Below are 22,823 nucleotides of genomic sequence, written 5' to 3'. Positions count from 1 at the left end.
ACGGAAGAACTAATTCCGAATTGAACCATCATTCAAGCCTGTCATGAATGTTACAACTTGCGTTGAAGGGTCAATTAGCTCGTCGACAATGCTCGATACCAAATAGCGAACACGCTATCCATACGCGTGTAGGTTGTAACGACTTTGACGAAGCTTCAAGAACTCGGCATGGGCACAGAACTCACTCTGTGGCGGTTCAGCTGCTCGATTTTGGAGTGTTCGTAGTTTGAATAGCAGTTTAAATCGGCTAAACGCTTCCCAAACGCCCAATCCTTCACACAACCCTTAAGGTTGGACATCGTGAACAACACTTGCTGCAAGGGGTCTCGCAGTTGTCTTGCAGTGATTGCTGCATCCAGCCCGACATACCATCGTGTGGGGGGCTTGTTATCTCCACAATGTAAAATGACACTTTTATTTTCAGAGGAAATGATTTTACGAAGAAAACGGGGCTGCGACCTGATTTCGAGATTCCATAATCTCATGGTGCATGAAATTGACGACTGCGTTCTTCTGGTCATCAGGAGAAGACGACTGTAGTAAATTTACTACTGCTGCTTCTCCGGTACCTTTTCGCATCCGTTCGAGTGCCATCCACGTGAAGATATATGAGGAAACACCTCATTCGTCAACACCTCAGTTTGCGTTACTGATGAATCGAGTGGTACCCAACCCCTTCTGTAACGGGTTACACCAACCCTGGTATGATGGGGTTGGTCACACAAGATGATGTGACCATACAAGGGTTATGGGTTACACAAGCTTGTGTGATCACACAATGTTGTGGCTACACCTTAACAAAGATGTCAGTACGTGGCTGGACTGTCAGTAGTTATGTATTTTAATTAGGTTTTGCTATTCAATTAGGAGACTTATAGATTAAGATATAGGCGGCTCATCCGCAAATAAAACCAAGAAATAGAATTTACATTTAAATAGAAGCGTTTATTTGCTTTGGGTTAAGGTTTTGATTAGTTTTGGAGTAAGCGGATTGCGATTCGATACACTCATATAGGTTCTGAGTCTAGAACGAAGGTCACAGACCTCAACTTAGCTTTTTTAAGCTAAGGAGCTACGGCTGCCTTACTGCATCTTCCATGTCGCTCGGACAAGGACAAGAGTATGGCGTGGACTGCGCGACGTGCTCAATAGCCGCATAGTCAAACCAAAATTGATGTCGTCGAAAAGACCACTCTGATTGCTACCAGGTGTGTTCACAAACAGTTCCTCAATCACAACCGCACGCTTTTGCGCCGAATAATCAATTTCCGAATTGGAGGGAGAAGGACCATCCCTTGGGGGAAAGAAGAACGACTTTGTACCAGTAAGGTAAATTTGCAACTGGATTCAAAACGAGTTATGGTTCCTAGCTACATGCAAACACCCCAAGGAATCCTGAAGGTTTTACTGATAAAACCCTGAGTGTCTGATTTGTTAATCAAGAGTTCACTGAGGCTAGAATCAGATTCAACTGAAACAAGATCGTGGGTGTACGGAGCTTGAACTTCGAAAGCTTGAACTTCAACTTCTGTGGATAGTATCCAGTAGAAGGGACTGGCTTACGCTACCCACTTCTAAAGACAGAGACACGTCGGTCTCAACATCAGTATAGATCCAAAAGCAGGAATCATCAGTCTGTATCACACAAAATATTTGATACTCCATATAAAAAATCACGTATGCACCATACTGTAGTCTTCTTTTACCAATTCCCACAAAGCATACAATTTATGTACCTATATGTAATGGCTAAGTGTAGCCCATTACATTGTATGCATCTGTTGAAGATGTCACAGACGTCCAAAGAAATATTGTGGTGTGCGATGCCCCCATTTTGGCAAACAAGCTCAAGATGACGAATGTAACGTTACCAAATGGAAGTGAAGTAATCAGACGCCAGATAAAGACTAACTCCTTGTCATCGACATGGTAATCATGGGCAACGGTAGTATGAAGAATAGTGGGGCTAGACGCAGAATTCATCTGCAGAGTAGAATAGGAAGGCCGCCAAGAGGACTTTTTCGTCAAGTATTGGCGTCAAAATACAAGTGGTATTGATGAAGGAAGTGCTCAAGAACAAGACACTTATAACCGGTTTGTAAATGTTGTAGCCTGACGAGGAAGGTAACGTCGATATTATTTATCACTAGAAGTCTGAAAATTCGTGTAATTCAGTCAAAGAAGATATTTCTCTTGCCATTGATGAGCAAAAAGGCGCTAAATTGTAGCCTGGAAAAAGATGTAATTACAATTTCTACTATCGTCGAGAGAAGCTATCAACGATGTCATCAATACTACGAAGTTATATGATGTGGAGACACGGTTGGAAAGGTTTAATGAGCAGTCGTATGACGCTCCAAGTACAGATTTTGCGTACGGACAAGCACAGAATTATGCTGATATGTATTTCCGGACAAGGTGATTGATCTCTCATCTGGCTTAAGCCGGAATTTATTTAAGGAAATGCATTGCAAAGCCAAAGAGCATAAAAACCTTAATAAGCTCAGCCCTGACGTAGAGAATGTGGTAAATGCGATTGCCACCTGATAGAGATATTTTTATGAAGCTGACATACTTTCTGATACAAAATATTGTGTCGCGAGACAGTGGCCGGTGCCAAAAGATATAATCACTGCAATTGACAAGCTCTTTGCGCAGCGACAGAAGGCCGGTCATGTGCGTGGGATTAAGTCTCCGTACTGTAGTCCAACCATTTGCGTGAAAAAAACGCAGCACGAAGGGCGCATTGTGCACGCTTTCAATAAAGAGGCGATTCGACCACACCGGCTAAGACTCCGGCTCCACGCAAGGTTATAGTACAGCTTGCAGTAGTTTTTAAATGAATGAAAAGTCTGATGCTGATGTCATTCTTGATCTGCTTCGTTAAGTCTTCTGAGTTATGCGAGAGAATAAACACTACAATAACTTGAATTAGTGCAAAATCTTATCTTTGCACCTGAGATCCCTTTCTCGGTTGCTACGTGAACAAGAATGGCGTTCGTGTAGATCCGGACATGATCTCATGTGGAACAGCCGGTACAAGAGTTAAGCTTGAATATCTATTTGCACAAATACAAGCGCAAATCTGTACCCCCTAACGACTCCTTTAACGTATAACATTAAGTTGGATTGGTAAAATAGATCACCAGACGGTATCTGCCGAAGAAAAGAAGATGCTGCGAGAACCTTCTGTCCTTGGGAATACAAATCACGATAATTCATTCCAAGTGGTTTGCGATGCAAATGCCAATGCTATCTGTTGTGCGTTGATACATCACGATAAAGAACGTCCAAATCAAATTGTTTCGTATCAGTTGCGAAAACTTTGACCAGTGGAACGGAACGAACAAGTTTATGACAAAGCGCTTTTCACGATAAAGCATGCTTTTTGTCAAGTTTTGTGTGTACTTGCATGAAGAGGAGCGCTTTGCGATCGATACAGATCATACCTTGCAGCAATGGCAGTAAAGACTCCACATTATTGGCAGGTAATGGCTCGATAGATATTCTTCTTTGCCGAGTACAACTTTGTTGTTGTTCACTACAATCCAGGTAGACGAACGTCTTAGCCGATGCGTTGTCAATCTCGAAAGTCCATAAGTAAATATATGCACGAGTAATGTCGACAATATGAATATGTTGAGACGATTACCGTGTAAGATGCGACTTCATTGCGCGAAAAAAATTGAAGGGTAAAAGTCTGATGAGACATGTCACGACTCGTTAAAGTACTTCAAGGATCTTTCTGACAAAGCATTGCAAGGCATTCCGTGTCAAGCAAGATCGCGTGTTCATCGTTTTGAATGTTGTACTATGCGGTCGACCTCGGGGATACAGCATGGATTGTTGATCACATTGACGAGGGTTTTTGTCATTGTTTCTCTTATGAGTACTACGACAACCCTTCGTGTGGCCACTTCGGACGTATGATCACCTTTCTCATGCTTTCCCGTGCTTGATTTGGCGCATATATGTATACGTGGATGGGCAATAAAATGGGGACTTGTGAGATTTGCCAGCTGACAGCTGGAAGTTTGCGAGTATGGATTTCATCTACGGACTTTCGCGAGCATACGTGAACGCAACGACATCCTTGTATTAGTGGACTGGTTTAGTAGCATAATTTATCGTGCGCCTGTTTCGAATAAAATATCTCCCGAAAAAATAGCTTAATCTTCATATACGTTGTAATCCGCCTGCATGGTCTATGTGTCTGGCCGTGGCACCCGTTTCACATCGAAGTCTAAACGTACTTTGGGTAACATTCCTGATTTTGGGAAAAATGGATATCGGCTCGTCCATATCAACAAAGGCACACACAGAAACGGGCGGTCAAAAATACGTGTGAATCGAGTCCTGGAGGACGTACTGCGTATTTTCGCTGCGTCGTTTAAAAAACGGAGTAAATTTTTCCTTCTCCCATTGTTTACGCTAAACAACTCCACGTTGTCTAGATAGTCCACTAGCCCTTTTATGGAACTATTGGATTCATCCTTGAGTACCTGCCTGCATAATTAGTGAGGTCTCATCCTTAAGCGGGAAAAAACAATAGGTACGGAGCCAACTCAGACATCGATGCTGTTGTCAAAGAGTTAAAAGTGAGCCCTGATTAATTGAGACATTAAGACGAATAAGTCGTGGGGATCGGCACGTCGATTACTTCATTATGAAGCGACAAGTCGTCGTCACATTTCAGTCAAAACAGATTCCTGTCATTAAAGCTATCTTTGGCATCAAAGCCGCTACTAGAAGTTTGTAATCAATAGTAGGTTAATCTTATACGTAGCATCTCGGTTCATGAACTGCATCCAGGGTAGACAGGAGCGGGAAGAAGATGTGCGGTTTGTTTCAGACGCAATTGCCAAAGATCTTGATCTGCAAAAAAGACAAAGATAAAAGAGTAAGGAAGAATAAGAAAGGATATAAGGTCAAAGATCTTGCACTACTTAGCACGAAAAATCTGCCTGAATGTGAAGCGTCCAATTTAAGAACAGAACGCTTTCACCAAGCTTTATTGGGCCTTCCAAGGTGTAAGATGCAATGGAGATGCTTATCCGCCAGCCATACCTACTCGCAAGCAACGACATCCTGCATTTTTCACAGTTGTATATTCCGCGGTCAAGGTTCGAAATGCTCTCAAAGCGATCTTCAAGCGTCAAGCAACGCTGCTTTAATGCCTCAACTTCCGCGACGAGCGTTCTTTCTCTTCTAGTGTCGATCAAATTGCTTTAAAGTTTAACCTTTTTTCCGCTTTCAGGCTCTCTTGGAAACCGTCGCTGGGTGGTTGAGACGATCGTCGATCACAAGAATCGGTTGACTCGTCATCATGGAAATAAAAAGCAAACCATCAACGTTTATACAAAGTTCTGTGGGCAGATACTGTTCGGATGTGAAAGTCGTCAAGCCCGCGAGTCTGATGTTCCCGTCGTGGTTCTCAGCTACAAGAATCGTTCGTACTTTTTCTATAGGCAATACCTCGACAACCAAAACCGTGCTTGGCTCGGTCGTTATTTGGGATTCTGCTTGCGCTGACTCGACAAAGAAGACGCTTTTTCTGCTCTCGTCTTTAAAGCAAAAGAACGTCTGCGACGAGCCCAGCTTAGCTGCGATGGGCTTTTTCGGATCATCACAATGTTGATCTAGCGCCAACGATAGAAACGTTCTAGCTTGAAATTCTTTCCTCTATTTCGGTCGAGATTGTATGTAACCTCAATAACTTCCGATACCGTTCTATGTCGCTCAGGCAAACTATGCTCTTCAAAGTTGGCTTGTTCACTTGGTCGCTTCATAGCTTATTCAAGGTCTACATCACCGTCGAAGTACTTCATACTTTAAGGAAGGGGTGATGTAAAAGAGAACACCTGACCATCACACGAAAGAACATCTATGCACCTTCTGTATATATATTTCGAATTTTAAAAATAAGGATTTACTGTATGTCGTTCCCGCATGCATTTGTGACATCTTATATGAAGTCACAAACATTCTCTGCGATACAGATTACTGCTTTTTACTTGTACTGGCGACGAGATCGACGTGTCTCTGTCTTTAAAGTGGGTGGCGTAGGCTAGTCACTTCTGCCGAAAACGTTCCACAAAAGGTGAAGTCTAGGTTAGCTCCAAACAAATGTTCAACCTCAGTACGTCCTTGACTCTATAAAGCATGTTCATCGGAACCCAATAATTAATTGTAACACGCTTATGAGCCATCGGGCTGTTTTGCATGCAGCTCTAGGAATCGTTAATTCATTTTAATTCAGGGGTGAACGCGAAGCACTTCCATAACTTCGTCAACACCCCTAAATCAAATAACCCATTCACAAGACTCTTCGACCACCTCACACATCAAAATTAACCTTATAATTAGAAATTACAAGTATTCGCATGTTATGTGATGTGTGAGATTACGCTCTATCTTAAGGGATACCTCTAAGAGTATAACATTCCTGATCGATGTGTGAATATATCAAACCAACCAGTGGAATGTGTAAGAATGCATTAAACAAAAAATTCTGCTAATTTTCTTCGCTCAGACAACAAAAAAAACGAGGAAGGTGGAGCTAAGCTGTGTTTTTAATTGTTGTAAAAAATTTTGGTGAGCAATATGCTAGTCTACAGATGAGGTTAAAGTAGTGGATGTACCTCAATTCGTTGTCTCACTCGCCATAATGGTAAGTACTTATTCCTCGTGAATTGTAAAATTCTAAGGAATTAACTTATGAGCCCAAGATTAGTGAAATTTGAGCTACCGGAATAGTGCTTTTGTCGAAGTAATTAAACGAAGATTGAGTTTAGATAAGAAACGTAGCTGTAAGCAATCGCTCCTTCCTCCGTATGGTACAGCTATTACGTACTGTAAGGATCTGGCTGTTCACATCATTATTACACTGTATCATATGCAATATAGAAAGCGATTGCATAGTGGCTAACGTAGCCTTTAGAAGATAAGTTTGCTGGACCCCAGTGGAAGATTACACCCACGCCTGATCGACATACAAGTCCCCTCAGTAAGCGGCTGAGCGATCTGCGGCCTTGTCTCGATATTATTAATCACAAGTATTCATAGGCAAAAAATGAAATATATACTCGCGAGTCGTGATACATCCCACTTCAAAACGGATGATCTTCGATTGATCAACAAGAACACGATTTCTCGATTGGAAATGGGATATTACAAATAGCGAATTCATTTATGATATAGACAGGATGATCGCCATCTAAGCCTAGTTGTTCCAATGATCATGTGTAAAGCTTAGATGTTGGGAAAATCGCTTAATGTGCGTTGATAATGTCTCAAGTATTACGGTAATGTTTACAGCTACTATCATGATTATGGATATTGATTAGGACATAATGATTGTTTTTCATTGGTCTAAAGAGATAAGGTTGCTTGTAGAAGCTTCTAGAATAATCAAGACAGATAGGCTTAGATGTAGCACAGGGTTGCAAACTAAGGACCTGTAAATGTTCACTTCGGCTTTTACCAACAAACCAACAGGGTAACAGGCGCACCAATAAATCTCCGCAGCATGCTTCATCCTCACAGCTATTACGTCCAAGCAAATCGAAGTCCTTCTAGGCAGTGGTAACTACTTCGACTGGGAGTATAACATGCGCATGACAAAAATTAACACGAGAGGGGTTGCTCGCGCACGTTCAAACATCAAAAGGGAAGAGCAGATGACGAAAACTTGGCTGGTCATCGGCACCAAGGCGCTGGGAACTATCACTCAGCGTTTCAAGCTACAGCGCCAGACCAAGATTCGGTCTGCATCTACGGCTATGCACGCCTGAAGAATTCTACAAAAATTCTAGAATTGTACCACGCTTTACAACCGTATCAAGATGACGCGCAGCCTGTATAGGTTCAAGATGGAGAGTGGTTCGACTATATCCAAGCATCTGGATGCGCTCGACAAACTTGTTCTCAGTCACTCAGAGATATGCTGACGAATCGCAAAAGCTAATGGAGCTGACAAATCGCGACAGCTAGTGATACTTCCGAGCAGCCTTCCGACATATTATGCGCTGATTGTGTCGCTGGTGAATAATACCAAGAACATCACGCTAATCGAGGTCAAGAAAAACTGTTAAAGGGAGAATGAACGGTTGCAAAAGAAGGAGACGACGAAGAAAGCATTTCCTGTTCATGGAATCGGTGGGCGGTTTCGAAGCAATCGTGGACCAGGATGAAGAAATTACGGTCCAAGGAAGAGTATAGGTGGTTTCAAGGAAAAGTGCTTCAAGTGTGATCGAGTTGGACACATGAAACGGAACTGCCCAGGAGAAAGCGATGACATTATTGACGACGCGGTATTCGCTGTTGGCGAAAATCGAATTGGTGGATGGCTGATCGATAGCTGTACGACATAGCATATGACACCATAATGAGCAGCCCTATTTGATTTAGATGATTCAATTTTGGGTATCAATGGTACCATTGCAGACGGAAAGAAATTGCGTTTTCTTGGTATAGGAAATGTTGGGATGGACGGTAAGCACATCATACGCTAGATGTTATGTACATTCAGGACTCTATAGACGGCTGCAATCGATTGGAAAACTTATAGATAGTGGTTTACGTGTGGATTCCCAGTATTTTTTATGTGATATCTGGGGCACAAAGAAGGATTTAGTTTTGGGCAAAAAATGTCGACAGGGATGTATGAAGAGAAAGCAGACCGTATTGCTGTTGTCTTCGCAATCAATATCCAAGACATCGCGAGTTTTGGAGTTAGTTCATACGGATGAAACGGGACCCATGCAAACAATATTGAAAGGAGGAGCAAGATATGTGCTACCATTTGTGGATGTGGATTTGTGGTTGCTTACTTCTGAAGATTAAGAGTGAGGTCGCCACGAAGCTCGCCAAAGGACATGTCAATGATTTGGTGAGTGGAAGCTGTAAACACTGCAGTCTATTTGACTCACAGATTTGTAAATACCGAGCGAAGGACATGATGCCGTACGAAGTAAGTTTCAAGCAGAAACCACGAATGGAAAACCTGCGTGTGTTTGGGTCCCAAGCATATGCTCACGTTGTCAGTGCTCACATAACGAAGCTCGACCCTACGAGCTATAAGTATATACTTCTTAAATATTCTGAAAACGCGAAAGGGTATTGTATTTATGATTTGGAATCAGCAAAAAACAAGATTACACGATCTATTCAGCTTGATGAGCGCGAAGTTAACGGTATTTACGACACAGCGTGTTCGGAAAAAGAATCTATTACCCATGTTTCCAAGAAATGAATGAAGAAGCGGCCCATTTTCCTGCTGAGCGACAGCCGGTGATAGACGAACCTACAAAAGTGTCGAGGAGTCTACGCACGAAATTGAGACGGATATGGTCGAATCAGAGCGCAATATTAATCTGGAGCGACCTCAAGCACTCAAATATAGGATAGCAACTAGTCAAGGCTGACAGAACATCACTCTCCGCGAAAATTTGGGGAGAATTGTTTGGTGTTTCATCCGGGCACAGAGTGGTCAAGTCGTTTTCGGGAGCCAACTTTATTACTGGAAAACGGCTTGAAGCTGGATGATGAAAGAAGATCGGAAGATAATCGTCTCCGAAACGCTCGAGAATTGGTGAAGATGGATTTCTTGCCGAAGCAGTATTGGTGTATGCGGTAGTAATCGACGGGGTTTGCCGCATTCCAAACACATACGCTGAAGCGGTTGCAAGTGATGAAGCAGTGGCATGGCGAGCATCAAAGAAGATTTTCACATGAACATAACGGCACTTGGCCGATTGTATTGGGCGGAGCTGCTCGTCCGATTGGATGTCGATGGGTTTTTGCTGAGAGTTGTGATGAGAACGGCCGAGTCATTCGCTACAAGGCACAGCTTGTCACAAAAGTGTTTAAACAAAAGTATGGTGTGGTTTTTTCTGAAACATACTCTCCCGTATCGAAAATTAATTCGATTTGGGTTGTCTTGGCTATTTGTATCACAGACGGATATGAAATGGAACAGCTAGATGCAAACACTGCGTTTCGAGAAATTATGGTATGTGACCGAGTTTATGTGGAGATACCACCTGGAGTTAAGACTACCGGAGATCATGTTTGCTTGCTGAATAAGGCCATCTACGATTTAAGGCAAGCAGCTAGCATCTGAAATGAGCGAATCATGGAGTCTTCGTTTCGAATGATTTCAAGGGTTGTGTCGCGGATCAGTGCGTTTATGAAAAGCTCTCTAAGAACGTGCACACCTACGTTTGCCTCTACGTGGACGATAAGATAATTGCAGCCAAGACCCGCGCATTGATCCGTGACGTCAAAGATGCCCCAAGTGTGCTTTCAAGATGGAGGAGCTTGGTGCTGCAAAGTTTATATTGGGGATGGAGAATGATCACGACAAGAGAGTCGGGACGCTTATGATTAAGCAAATACGTAATATTTGACGATGTTACGCAACACTTTGGTCAGCGGAACGTCAAGACGACCGATAATCCATGTGCCTCCAATCTTAAGCTTTCCACAAAACAATCGCCAGGAACAGATACCAAAATGCAGTCAAAGCCATATCGCTCTCTCACCGGCTGTCATATGTACATAGCAACATGTACTAGACGGGGCATTGCCTACGTAGTTACGCAAGTATCAAGATTTTTCGAAAATCCTGGAGTACAGCATTGACGAGGCGCGATTCGTGTGCTAAGATCCTTGAAGCTAACGCGCCTGTATCGAATTGTATATGAAGGAGGGACCAGCAACATTATGGCTGAAGCATTCGCGGACGCAGACTGGGAAGCAACATCGATGACAGACGATCTGCATCCGACGTGATGGTCGAAATTTGTAATGGACCGGCGGTGTTCAAGTCGAAATTTTAGAGAGCTGTGGCACTGAGTTAAGCAGAATCCGAGTACATGGCACTAAGCCTGTGCACCCAGAAAGTGTTGTGGAGACGCGCGATGCTGAAGGACATGGGCAAAGTCCAGCATCATGCAAACCAAGTCCGAGAAGACAGCCAGGGGGTAGTATCACTGGCCCAGAATGCGAAATATCAAGTAAGAATGTCGACATCAAGCATCACGTTATGCGAGGAAACGTTGATTACAGAACGATTCGAATTGACTACGTCGACACAAATCATCAGCTCGCGGACATGCTTACCAAGGCACAGGGGACTAAGACACTCAAGTTTCTCCGCGAAACGACAGCAAGAACCAAAGCGAATTCAACATTAGCGGTGAGTTGGAGTGTTGAGATTCATCGTTTGATGTGCGTGGATGACGTCACAGGTATTATGAGAATATTCACAGTTACTATCAGGATTACGGATATCGATTACGGACATAATGGTAGTCGTTCATTGATATAGATAGATAAGGTTGCTTGTAGAAGCTTCTTGAATGCTCTAGACGGATAGGCTTAGATTTAGCACAAGGTAGCGAACTAAGGACATAACTATATTAACTTCCTTTTTCCAACAAACCAACATTACCGTTCTTGATCAACAGCTGACGCAGCCTTTAACAGCCAAAAATATGCGACACATACTCAAAGAAGTCGCAGTACTGTAAGGGTGCACACTTTGCATCATTTTGGGCTGAAAGAGAGAAACGCCAAACTCAGATAGTAAAGACCTAGTTGACGTGATCATTAGCTTGATGGAGTTCCTGAACCCACTAAGCGTATAACCTTGTCATGATGCTACGCCAGGAGAAAAGACGTTAAGGCAATCTAACCATATCGCCCAACACAATCCAATCAGATCCAGTCTCAATTGTCTGTAGATATCACTGTGGAGCTCAAACCACATTGAAACTATCAAATCAACGTCACAACATGGCTACATCTGCAACGTCATTAAACTCGTCAGCGCCTGAGCAAACCTCTTCTGACAGTCTGACCTATTCCATCCGAACGACATATAAGGTGTCCTGAGACTACACCAAACCTCAAACAAACTGACCTCATCGCCAGAAAAGAACATATCTTATAAAAATCTATGCGAGATGAGACCCCACATATTCAGATTCGGGGCATCAAAATTGCACATTGTCCAGCGTTGACTATCATAAATCAATCTGGGTGAAACCTGGATGGGGGTGCGTCTGTAACATGTAGGGTGCGAGCGAATCATAAATTAAAGGTAATCCAATAATTTTCTAGCTTCAAATTGGTTTATTTTATGAACATTCTGGACGGTCATGCATTGAAATCCATGCATGCCCATTGTAGCCATTCATTAGAGTTTCAAATTTCACCAAGGCCCAAGCATCAGCTCGAATAGGCTACCATCAGTTAAATCAGCAACAATCCCACTCCTAAAGCTTCAGTGTACCGGAACCATGACGTCTCGTAGAAAAACAATACACCTGATTGATCAGTGAGAGTTGAATTGCTGGTGGTGGTTTATCCTCCGCATCACTTATCAATCAAGCACCAAGAAAAGTACCGCAATCTGCCAGCTTCACAACGATCACATACACATTTGTCATCTTCACCATCCAATCGTTTCACCAAGAAAGTTTAGTAATCAGGATGTCGCTTGTGGCCGCATGATCGATAACGATCACACGAAAGGGTCCAATGGCGCTAAATAATCTTGGAAACTCATGGGAGCTAGTTCGGTCATAAGATCCTTATCTACGCCTTCGTATTGAAATTACATCTGAAACACGGATCATGGAGATCCATTCATTCATCAAGACACCAGCCCATACAGAATATAAATTAGTTGTAGAAATCGTCTCAATCGCTCGACGTGAAAGAGACCCAGACAAAAGCAAATCGATGGTTGCCAGAATGATGAAGCTAATTAACGGACTCATGTAGCGCCGCACAGTGAGGAGTATCCCAACGAGAACCTGGTTAAACCTGCGCTTCGAGAGCATTTCCAACATAACATTTATATATTGCTTCTTGTGTGATGATGCAAATAAGAATGCAACATTTGTCAAGAAAAACTCTGGGTCTACTCAAAGAGGAATGGAACGGGGATGCAGTTATCATCATTATCAGCTTTATGAACTACACTTGGTGCTTACCAGATAAATCTCACAGCACAAAATTTTTGACCAAAGAGTATGCAACAATGCAAAGGCAAGTACAGTACTCACGTTTTCATGTGTAAATACGCTTTGGTCACTTAAATTTTTCCAAACGAGATGGCATATAAGTGGCCGCCGATTTATAGGCATTTTTCGTTGCCATTTATAAAGCGGAAAATATCATATCAGATGATGGATCCGAGTTTACAAACAATCAAGTCTAATTCTTTCTTGAGTCAATAAGGTACTTAAGGGGAGATCGAATGATTTAATACGACTATGAAGGAAACAAAATTGACAAAAAGCTATTAAGCGATAACTACAATTCTAATGATCATAATTGCTTATAGTTGATACCTAATGAAATACAACGCAAAGTTATATGAGGTTTATTCGATCATAATCAACAAATTGTGATCAATTTTACAATAGAAGGTACAAATGGCAACATAATACATTTTGCAAAGATCTGGAATTTTGTATTGATTTCAATGTTCTTAGATATAGGGTCATTTCACGAAGAATCCGTGAAACAGCCCGGCGTCTCGATGTCACACTCTAGAAAGCCAAAAAGTATATTGCTCACGATATCATTAACGATTTCGTCGTACTCATTCACATCGTTCACATGTTTCCAAAAATACAAGACAATAGCATCTGCTCCAATGACTTTCTTATTGATCTTGTCACGATTTCGATATATCGTCTTGTTGCGCTTGATATATCGATAGAAAACGATGGATGGTCCGCCTGTAATGTTTGCTTTCATATTTTTGTTGAAACTGCTCTTCATAGATCAAAAATACCAATAGATTCGCGTTCAATTCAAGCAGCTTTTGATTTGTATGTATCGTTAGGCTCATATTCAATCCAGCAATGTTACAGCTTACGCAGCTAGTCAAGATATTTTCTTCGATGTGCCCTATTCAGTTGTCCCGGTGATCGCTTGTCGCATTCTCTTTTGTGAGCTTGCAATTACATTGGCCACATAGACGGTTTTGCTTCTTTAAAATTGTAATACGATGAGTCAGGTCTTATCGGTCTACCATAGAATCGACAGATAGAAAAGTTGAAACCTTATCTAACTCTCAACTGGAATGCACCAAGTTCTCGGCTTGAGTGATCTAAGTTTGAAGGCAGGTCGGAGCATCGCTTTTTCAACGACTTACATCGGAAAGCACGTCAAAATCAAAGCGCTCATAGAAGTCTCGCTAGCGGTCGATAGCAGCAGCGTAAACTACTACATTGAGGTTGTTGTATCAGACAGGTAGACCATCGATTGTTTTCGTAACGTACCATTCCTACACAAACCCTATTCGCTCATAATGTTAATTGCTAATGCACGATTCGTGGAATTTACTGATGAATGCACTCTTTAGTGGGATCGTTGTCTCATTGGGTCCTTCAAAAGTGGTGTCACATTCAGATGGAAACAGATATTTGCTAAGACAGCAGTTGCGGCGAACTTTGTCTTCACGTGTACATCATCCGAGGATGTCCAAAGATAATTTTCATAACTAGATTCGACCAAGAATGCTCTAATATAAAAGGCTCTTAATTTTATCGGTCGAAATGCACATATATAGTGCGAGTTTTTCATGCAGATTTCCGGTCCAAAAACGGTGATCAAATCATCCTTAATCAAATTGAATTCATTTTTACTGAAATTAGATCCGAGTAGAGAAACCCAGCTAAGATCTCTATGCATACGTTTATATGCCTTGTAAATATTCAATGGAAGTACCAAACTAAATCACATCAATTCCTCCGTAGATGTTACTTTCAGTAATGATATTCATGAACGGGGCTACAGAAGCTGAGGCACCATACTTATTGAAGAGTAGCTATCTGAACTTGCTGAAATTATATTTGTGCATTTTTTGTGAACCTAGTGGATGTACTCAAAACATCAATAGGTCACTTGTATTCGCATTGATGAAATGATGTGAGGCTTTCATAGATGAAATAGAAGGTGGAACATTATTTCAAAATTTGCATTTCCCCCAGTTTTCATCACCACTTTAACATCATTTACGTTAAACTGACACAGGTGGCGATCTACCGTCATCTTTCGTCCTGAATTTTGGAAAAAATGACTTGCTGCTCTTTTCACTTGGTTGATGTTCAAATGATTTTTTCACAAGGCTTTGACTCTGCGCTTCTTTTATTTTGTTCCTATTGTGCTTCAAATACCTATCACATTCAGTGAATATTGACTTGCATTTTGGACACTGAACTTTACCAAGAAAGTTGCCACTTTGTAATGCACATCGCGTGATTGTCATAACTGAGTCTGTTGATGGTATTTTTGAAAGTCTTTGTGAGTTTTGTAACGCGATAGATATTCAATTTTTCTAATTCTTTTGTGTAAACATCACCATTCAGTTTGAAACACTCTTCTTGTTTGTCGAACTTAAGAGTATCCATTGGCTCAAAGATTCGCTCAAGACTAAGGGCATAGTGTAGCCCCTTACGCTTAAAGAAGCGTTTCACATTACCGTTTGAGTGTTTGTGCGTAATGGCTACTGTTTTCGCCGGTAGCAATTGAACGATGTTTTTAAATTTATCAGGAGTTACAATAGCATCTTAAAGCACGGAGTGATAATACCAATACTGATCTATGTGACTCACCTCTCTTTAAGAAAGCTGCTACTTTTTGTACTGGGTCCCACTGAATACGAGCCATAGGTGCAATATAACTGTTTTTTTTCAGTTGACCGCCCTGCTTTTTCTGTTACTTGAAGTTTTTTCCGTGAGAAGCACGGCGTCCGCCCTGCGTGAAAGGCCGCCCTCTCAAACCTCCTAGCCGATAGATATGGGGGCTCGTAAAGCGCAGATTTTTTAAACTACTGCAGATAAAACATCTGCGGGTACCGCAAAGCTGCTCAGCAGCTATTTTCTCTCTCAGCATGTATGAGGTCCATCGCCCCTTCCACGTTCGTAGAGCTTACGTACCCAGCACCCCTTTTCGCCCGCGCGATGCTCTACATTGACTCTGACGCCCACTTTTTCCTTGAGAGGTAGGGTGCTCGTGGAAGGTCTTATTGCGAACTGAAATCTATTCAAATATACCCCATGAAGGTGTTTGCCGTCACCGCCGCTTGAAAGGAGTCAGGCGCTGTTGCGGCTAATTGACTCATCAAGCCCCAAACATAGAATGGCCAGCTCTCGTATCCTTCGACAAGTAATCAGTGCCCGGACAGGTGATGCGAGCACCCGTGTCAACTGTCGCATCAGTTTACCACACGTTGGAGTGCGTTTCCACCAAGGCATTGCACGTTAGTGCCCATTCTAGCGTGCGATCCCCCCAGTTAATAGATCGCATGCGCGACACACTGTGGTTCTATTTGAAACAAGATCATATTAGCTTTCTTCATTGATACGGAAGTATTTTACCGCGCCGGTAGTCAAAGGCTTGGGCACTTATTATCAGCAGTCTGACGACTGGAACCATGTGTTTTTGCACAGCGCACAGTCAGGGAGTTCTCGAGTGCGCATCACCAGCGTCCTCTTAACTGGCGGACGCCCCCAGGCGAGCGTTTACCACCTCCTTCTTTTTGGCCGCCGCGCCTCCATGACTCAAAATCGGCAAAAGATTGCTAAATGGATATTTTTCCTGGCGATCGTTACTCAAAGAATTTTTATATTTCCTCCTCACAGAGGATACAATCCTCTCTCGCCTCGATCGTGGGATGACTACGAGTGCTGCCAAATTCAACGGGGTTGCTGTAGCCTTTGCACAAAGGAAGCTTCGATTCTCGGTCTCCAACAAAACACACTGAAGTTGAGCTCGTGCAATCCTCCATGGAGCCGACCCGAGAGTCACTCAAAGTACTAATAATGCTGTTTCAAGAGTACACATGTTAAGAACTCGATGTCGAGACTAGTATTGGATAAATACATTTTTTTATTTTTATGATAAACTGATGTGCGGCTAACACCAACACTATGAAATTTAATCTCAATTGAATTTGTTTAATGGTAAATAGTCGCAAAGATGGTGACATGGCAGATGCTACCTAGTGGGTTGGAGACGGAGGTGACGTTTGAAGTGGAGGACAGCGACGTGTGGACGATTTTTCAGAAGAATAGCATTGGTATTAAGTGGCAGAGCGAGCTTTCGATACAACACGAGTCAAAAGTGTTAAAGAGTTGTGAGAGAAGTAAGAGGAGACGCCACTTGTCACTACCAGAAACGTACTACGCTATAAACAACTGTATTTTACCATATGATCATTCCTTAGAAGAGCTGTGGAAAAAATTTGAAAGGTAAATTTTGTAATACGTTGGTGTATCAGGGTGACAAGATACTTACCAGTTTCTACTTGCAGCTCAAGTGCGACATTCGCGAGGAATCTGGCTGTGTACCATCATTTTCGACATCTTGGCTGGATTTTGAAGTCTGGGCTTAATTATGGTGCACACTACGTGCTGTATCAAGGTTCAGCCGCGACTTATCATTCCCAGTACATTGTATACGTGCACGACGAAGATAAAGCGATATCGTGGAACACAATACAGTCGCTTACTAGGATAGCTGCGGATGTCAAAAAGACCGTGCTTCTGTGCACTGCAACAATATTAAGTAAGGAAAGCAACTCAATCGCCTTGGATACTAACCCCACATTTGGCGTTTATAGTTTCCACGACGTCCAGTATATTGTCGAAGCTGTTGCTATTCGCTTTTGGGATGCGTCACTAGCTGACGAATCACAGTCATTCAACTTTCAGCAACTATCACTCTCACCAAAGAGAATGAAGTCTGCTAGAAAAAAACAATAAGATCAACATCAAAAAAATTGAGCGAGTTGCTCACATCTCAGACATTACACAGGCGAGTCTCGAATCCGTACCGTTTATAATAGACAACAAACAGCCTTTTCATATCTTAAGCTCCTACCGAAAGATTGCCGCCTCGCAATCTTCATCCTTCTTGTCCTCACCTTCGAAATCGTCGTTTTTATCTTTTTCGTCGATTTGGGCATTGGGAAACTTAAGATAGCAGCGATACCACAAGCTTGTCCCCCGACACATGATACTACTGAAAAGCTGCACTGTGCCACCATTACCTCGGACACTAACTAGTGTAATGTATTTGCGACGCGTTGTGATATATCGCGAGCATCCGAGATCATAAGCGTCTCGATGGCCGTATTAAAATTAGCTCGTATGATGTGCTCGAAATCGTAGTATGCGCAATCCTGGTCATTATGCAGCATGCTGAAGAACCGTTCTAGGCATTTCCACTGCCTTCGTATCCGCCACATGTAACTGAATTGATGGGTACTTCGTCCAGCGCATGCTTGTGACCAGATGATGAATGGCATAGCACAATCTGATGCTTATTCTCGAGAATAATCTTGTCATTTTGGCGGACAGCATGATCTAACAACAGGTTGTAGTTCATTAATTTTAATTTTTAAACGACTATCAAAACGAATACGTAATAAATTATATATAACTCCAAAACGGTTTTTTTATTAATATGTATTCTTGTTTGGGTGCAGTCACACCATGCACATCTCGTGTGACACACACCCATGTTACCAGGGTATGTGTACCCCGTTCCAGCCTAAGTCAGTCGTTAGCCTAGTATCCCACATGTACCACGTATTCCTCTTACACGGCGGAGTTCTATCATTTTCTTGAATCAAGATACTCTAGTATCTTTAGGTAATTAAAATTAAAAAAAAAAAGTATCTTTCTTAATTCGGATCTGTCATCAATTCAATTACTATATTACATCATTCGGTACGTTTGACTTCACTAAAGTTTAGTGTAAATTTTGTACATTTCCACATTAATTGTACATTTGTACGGAGTACACGTTAACGCGTTACGTACAGTACTTACCTAGTTACAAGGAGATTTAAACAGTCTAAAAGGCAAGACTTTGTTGCGACCCGTGGAGAAACAGTAAGATCGCTAGATGTTAACAGATGTCGAAGATGCCAAGACAAATTATAATGGATACCTGATGGATTGAGGGTATAGCTCTGCGACATCTACGGTACAGTACTATGGCTAGATGGTCGAAACAATGTAAACCACACAATGTTGTTATGGATTCAATTCTGTTTGTCTTTCTAATTCGTTTGGAAAGGGAAAACTCGTCCCATCCGACCTTTCGCTTAGTTCAAAGCATAAAGATCTTGTAGGGAGAGAGTGGAAGAATGCGTCTTGTACACCCGCTGCTTTTGAGTGTGGTCGCTTCATCGGCGATTGTGAGCGCTGAGCTGGGCATTCATGATTCAGGAGAGATTAATCTATCTCGCCAAGACGAGCAGGAGGGAGAGGGCAAGGACTTTGTCGCGGCATTAACCGCCTCGTTGAATGAACACATACAGTTGTCAGGGGATTTCTTGCAGCGCTTTTTCGGTGCTGAGAAACATCAGAATGACGTCCTTCGTGTTTTTGTGATTGATGAAGATTCCAAGATGTCAAACTCGACGGATGATAGGAAGCGCGCATGCATGAAGGCGGTCCAAAACATTCATGAGCAGGATCAGCTACAGACTGAGACGAAGACGCTACTGGATATTTTTCGCCCAGTTCTTGGCGTTATATCGCTGCGAATCTGGGGCGAGTCGTCGTGCGATGATCTTGAGCTTGTCGATTTAGTAATGCAGGTGCGAAACACCTTTCTTACTTGTGATGGATCACATTAAAGACTAGTACTTAAATGATGTTTTATTGTTTACAGTGCAAGTCGATTGTGGACGCGAAGGATACGGTTAAAAAGTTGCTGATGATGGACAAGACTGACGACGAGGTGTGCGAAGTTATGCAGATCGTCTCGGATCTGGAAAACGCCAACAATCTGTCGTGCAAGTTGTGCGAAAGATTCGTGGATATGGTTGATCAGGCGCTGTCCCAGGAGGTACAGCAGGTACAACAAGTTCGAGCTATTATAGGTGATTTGTGCGACGCCATGTCAGCCGACTCCCAGTGCCACACATTTTTGAAAAACTATGACGAAGTTGTAGACATGCTTAAGCACGACACTGATCCCCTAGTTATCTGCACCCGAATTGCCATGTGCCCATCGGTCAGCGACACGGACAGTTTAGCGTTGAATACTTTTTTATCTTCTCCGGATTCTCTCATGGTCGAGGACAACTCTTTAGTGGTGATTGACTCCGCAAATATCGACACGTCGTGCGTGTTCTGCAGCCACGTCGCAGGTGTCATTTACCATGTCAATGAAGTGTTCCCCGAGCAGCTTCCTATCGTCAAGTCGGTTTTAGGAATGATGTGCGTGACCGCTTTATCGGAATCCAAGTGCGGGGAGGTGGAAGAAAAATTTGATCAGATCGTGGAGCTGGTGCAGCTGAATCGTTATCCGCGTGACATTTGCGCCGACTTAAGTTTCTGTCATGTAGACATTCTAAATGACATTCTTTCATCAAACCCGACAATAAGAAATGAAAAGTCGTGTGTGTACTGTGATGCAGCTACGACTGTGGTAGAGGTGGTCTTACAGGAGGCTCCTGATCAGATTGAACAAATTCGCGACTACGCTGACATTATTTGCGGTATGTTGGGAGAAGAAAGTCCGTGCCACCAGTATGTAAACCAGTTGGACATTGTTATTGATTCTTTAAAAAAAGGAGTGCACCCTCGTGCCATTTGCAAGACGTTGAGCTACTGCCCGTCTGAGATTGCAGACCATACATCTGATTTCGATGCGATCTCCCGTCTTGATGTGATGCGGATGGTGGGACTTGAAGCTAATAAAAATTGGGCCATGTTAAACGGTGATGTGTACTTGCCTCACGATAGCTGCTTCTTCTGCTCGCGAGTTGCTGAGGTAATTCATCACCTTAATTTCGCATCACCTGGAAAGCTACCGAATTTCAAGAATATTTTATCAAATGTGTGCACCCTTGTACCGTCAAGATACAATTGCGATTTTTTCGACATGCAGTTTGACAAGATCGCAGAAATGGTAAACGGAGGCATGCGCTCTTTTGAGTCCTGCGAGGTATTGAATGTTTGCAACAAGAATCAGCGCTGGGATGATGCTGCACCATTTATCGCTTACGAAATTGAGGGCGCAGTTACAGCCTCTCTGTGGCATCCCGGAAACACGACTCAGTGCAAGTACTGCCAATTTGCCACCACTGCCATGAAGATTGCTCTCCAGCAGTATGGTACCGATATTCGTGAAGTTCGCGCTTATGCTGACATGATCTGTGATATGCTTGGCTCGGACAACCCCTGTCATGTCTACATGAAGGAATTTGATTTTGTCATTGACGGAATTACCAAAGGTATGAGTTCTAAGGCTATTTGTACAGAGTTAAAGTTTTGCGCAACACAAGGCCCAAATTCTGCGAATAGCGATGTCTCAGCCTTTGACCTTGTTTTAACGCAAGTTGCAGCGTCCACTGATGGGTGCGTGCTGTGCAAGCAAGTGGCGTCTGTTATTGCGGAGACCGTAGAACATGATTTGCGTGCACTAACGCTTTTTCGAAGAAATGCTAATACCGTTTGCGGGATGTATCCGAACACCAACAAGGTGGGTGGCTATTGAATACCAAATTTTTGTGATTTATAAGGAGGCTAAGATAATGTTTACACATTTGCAGTGTCATTCATTCGTCAAGCAATTGGACGTAATGCTTGACGCTCTCCAGAAGGGTGTCCCGCCAGAATCCATGTGTACTACCTTAAAAATCTGCTCGAAAGACAATGAACTTGCCAAGATTGAACAGTCCGTTCCTGAATTAGTTGCCATCCATCGTGGCGAAGAAAGAAACAACTCGTGCGCAGCATGCAGTGATCTTATTTTGATGCTCAAGTATGTACATGCACTGAAACCCGAGGAAAAAAAGGAAATGCGTGAAGCTGCAGCTATTTTGTGCCAGTTGTTACCCGCTGATGATACGGTATGCAGCACAAGCAGTGCACTTATTTATTAAAATTGCTTGATGGCTTTACTGTTTTGCGTGTATAGTGCCACATCGACCTTGAGAGGTTTGATATAGCAATTTCCGACCTGCAACTCGGAAAACAGCCCGAAGAAGTTTGCCGAGAGCTGAAGCTTTGCGCTTTTTCAAAAACTTCACGAGATTTAACGCGTGACTTATCTGGCAAGCACTTTTTGCCTACAATTTGCGCGTCTTGTCGACAGAACACGCTTTTGCTCAAGTCATTGATTACACGACCAGAAAGCCTGGCAATCTATGAAAGGGAGATTGAATTAATCTGCCAGATAATCCCTCAATCCAACGATGTAAGAAATTCGTGTCCTTTATTTAGCTCGATCTCATTAGCTAACGATGTTTATCAAACTAGTGCGAGCTACTCTTACAGCACAAGGACATGATCATTGATTCGTTAAAGAACGGCAAAGATATCAGTGCTATCTGCGCCCAAACAGTCGGGTGTGATTCGGTGACTGAGGCGGCAACCGAGTCCAACTCGATATTCGTGGGCTGCCTGTTCTGCGAGTACGCTGCTGACATCTTGGAGCGCGCCAAGAATGATGACAATATCTTGCGTGAGGCCAAGGTGACGCTGGAAACCATTTGCACTGTGCTGCCCCCACTTGCACGCTGCGATGTGCTTACCTCTAAGTTTGACGAGCTGGTGTCGCTCATGCGCGAAGGCAAAAGTCCCAGAGACGCGTGCCATGCTATCTCTTTATGCGACTCGGCTTTCATCTACACGAGCACCACTTGGGATGATCCTATTGTACAAGCACCAGAAAAAAGTCGGCAGAGCTTGGGGGAGATTATGGAGATTGAGTAATTGGACTGCGCAATGAATTGTGTGGGCTCTCGACTGTTTGGTGAATTTTCTGCTTTTGAT

At 42.8% G+C, this 22,823-nt stretch overlaps 3 protein-coding genes across 3 annotated transcripts; 2 read left to right on the top strand and 1 right to left on the bottom strand.

The window, feature by feature from the left end:
• Window positions 1–17,004: 17,004 nt before the first annotated feature.
• On the top strand, window positions 17,005–17,789 carry PHALS_12747 (tRNA splicing endonuclease SEN2; the record flags this gene model as incomplete). Its single annotated transcript, XM_024728361.1, has 2 exons — window positions 17,005–17,276; window positions 17,339–17,789. The coding sequence occupies 2 exons, from the start codon at window positions 17,005–17,007 to the stop codon at window positions 17,787–17,789; spliced, it is 723 nt and encodes a 240-aa protein (XP_024578845.1).
• PHALS_14631 (eRF1 domain 3) lies at window positions 17,788–18,413 on the bottom strand. Its single transcript, XM_024728360.2, has one exon. It carries the CDS (start codon window positions 18,332–18,334, stop codon window positions 18,089–18,091), a length of 246 nt encoding a protein of 81 aa, XP_024578844.1. The 5' UTR covers window positions 18,335–18,413; the 3' UTR covers window positions 17,788–18,088.
• Window positions 18,414–19,180: 767 nt separating this feature from the next.
• PHALS_12746 (Prosaposin) lies at window positions 19,181–22,763 on the top strand (the record flags this gene model as incomplete). The annotated part of the gene is made up of 5 exons (XM_024728357.1): window positions 19,181–19,636; window positions 19,711–21,528; window positions 21,599–21,898; window positions 21,967–22,245; window positions 22,308–22,763. 5 exons carry the CDS (start codon window positions 19,181–19,183, stop codon window positions 22,761–22,763), a joined length of 3,309 nt encoding a protein of 1,102 aa, XP_024578843.1.
• Between the last annotated feature and the right edge of the window lie 60 nt (window positions 22,764–22,823).

Source organism: Plasmopara halstedii, assembly GCF_900000015.1.
Source record: "Plasmopara halstedii genome assembly, contig: Scaffold_650, whole genome shotgun sequence".
Lineage (NCBI taxonomy): Eukaryota > Oomycota > Peronosporomycetes > Peronosporales > Peronosporaceae > Plasmopara > Plasmopara halstedii.
The sequence above is the reverse complement of the archived record's forward strand: the minus strand, read 5'-3'. Positions and strand labels throughout refer to the sequence as shown.

What these genes read in the sequence shown, in the direction of transcription:
- PHALS_14631 (XM_024728360.2), bottom strand. Translation starts at nt 18,334, where the DNA reads ATGCCATTCATCATCTGGTCACAAGCATGCGCTGGACGAAGTACCCAT.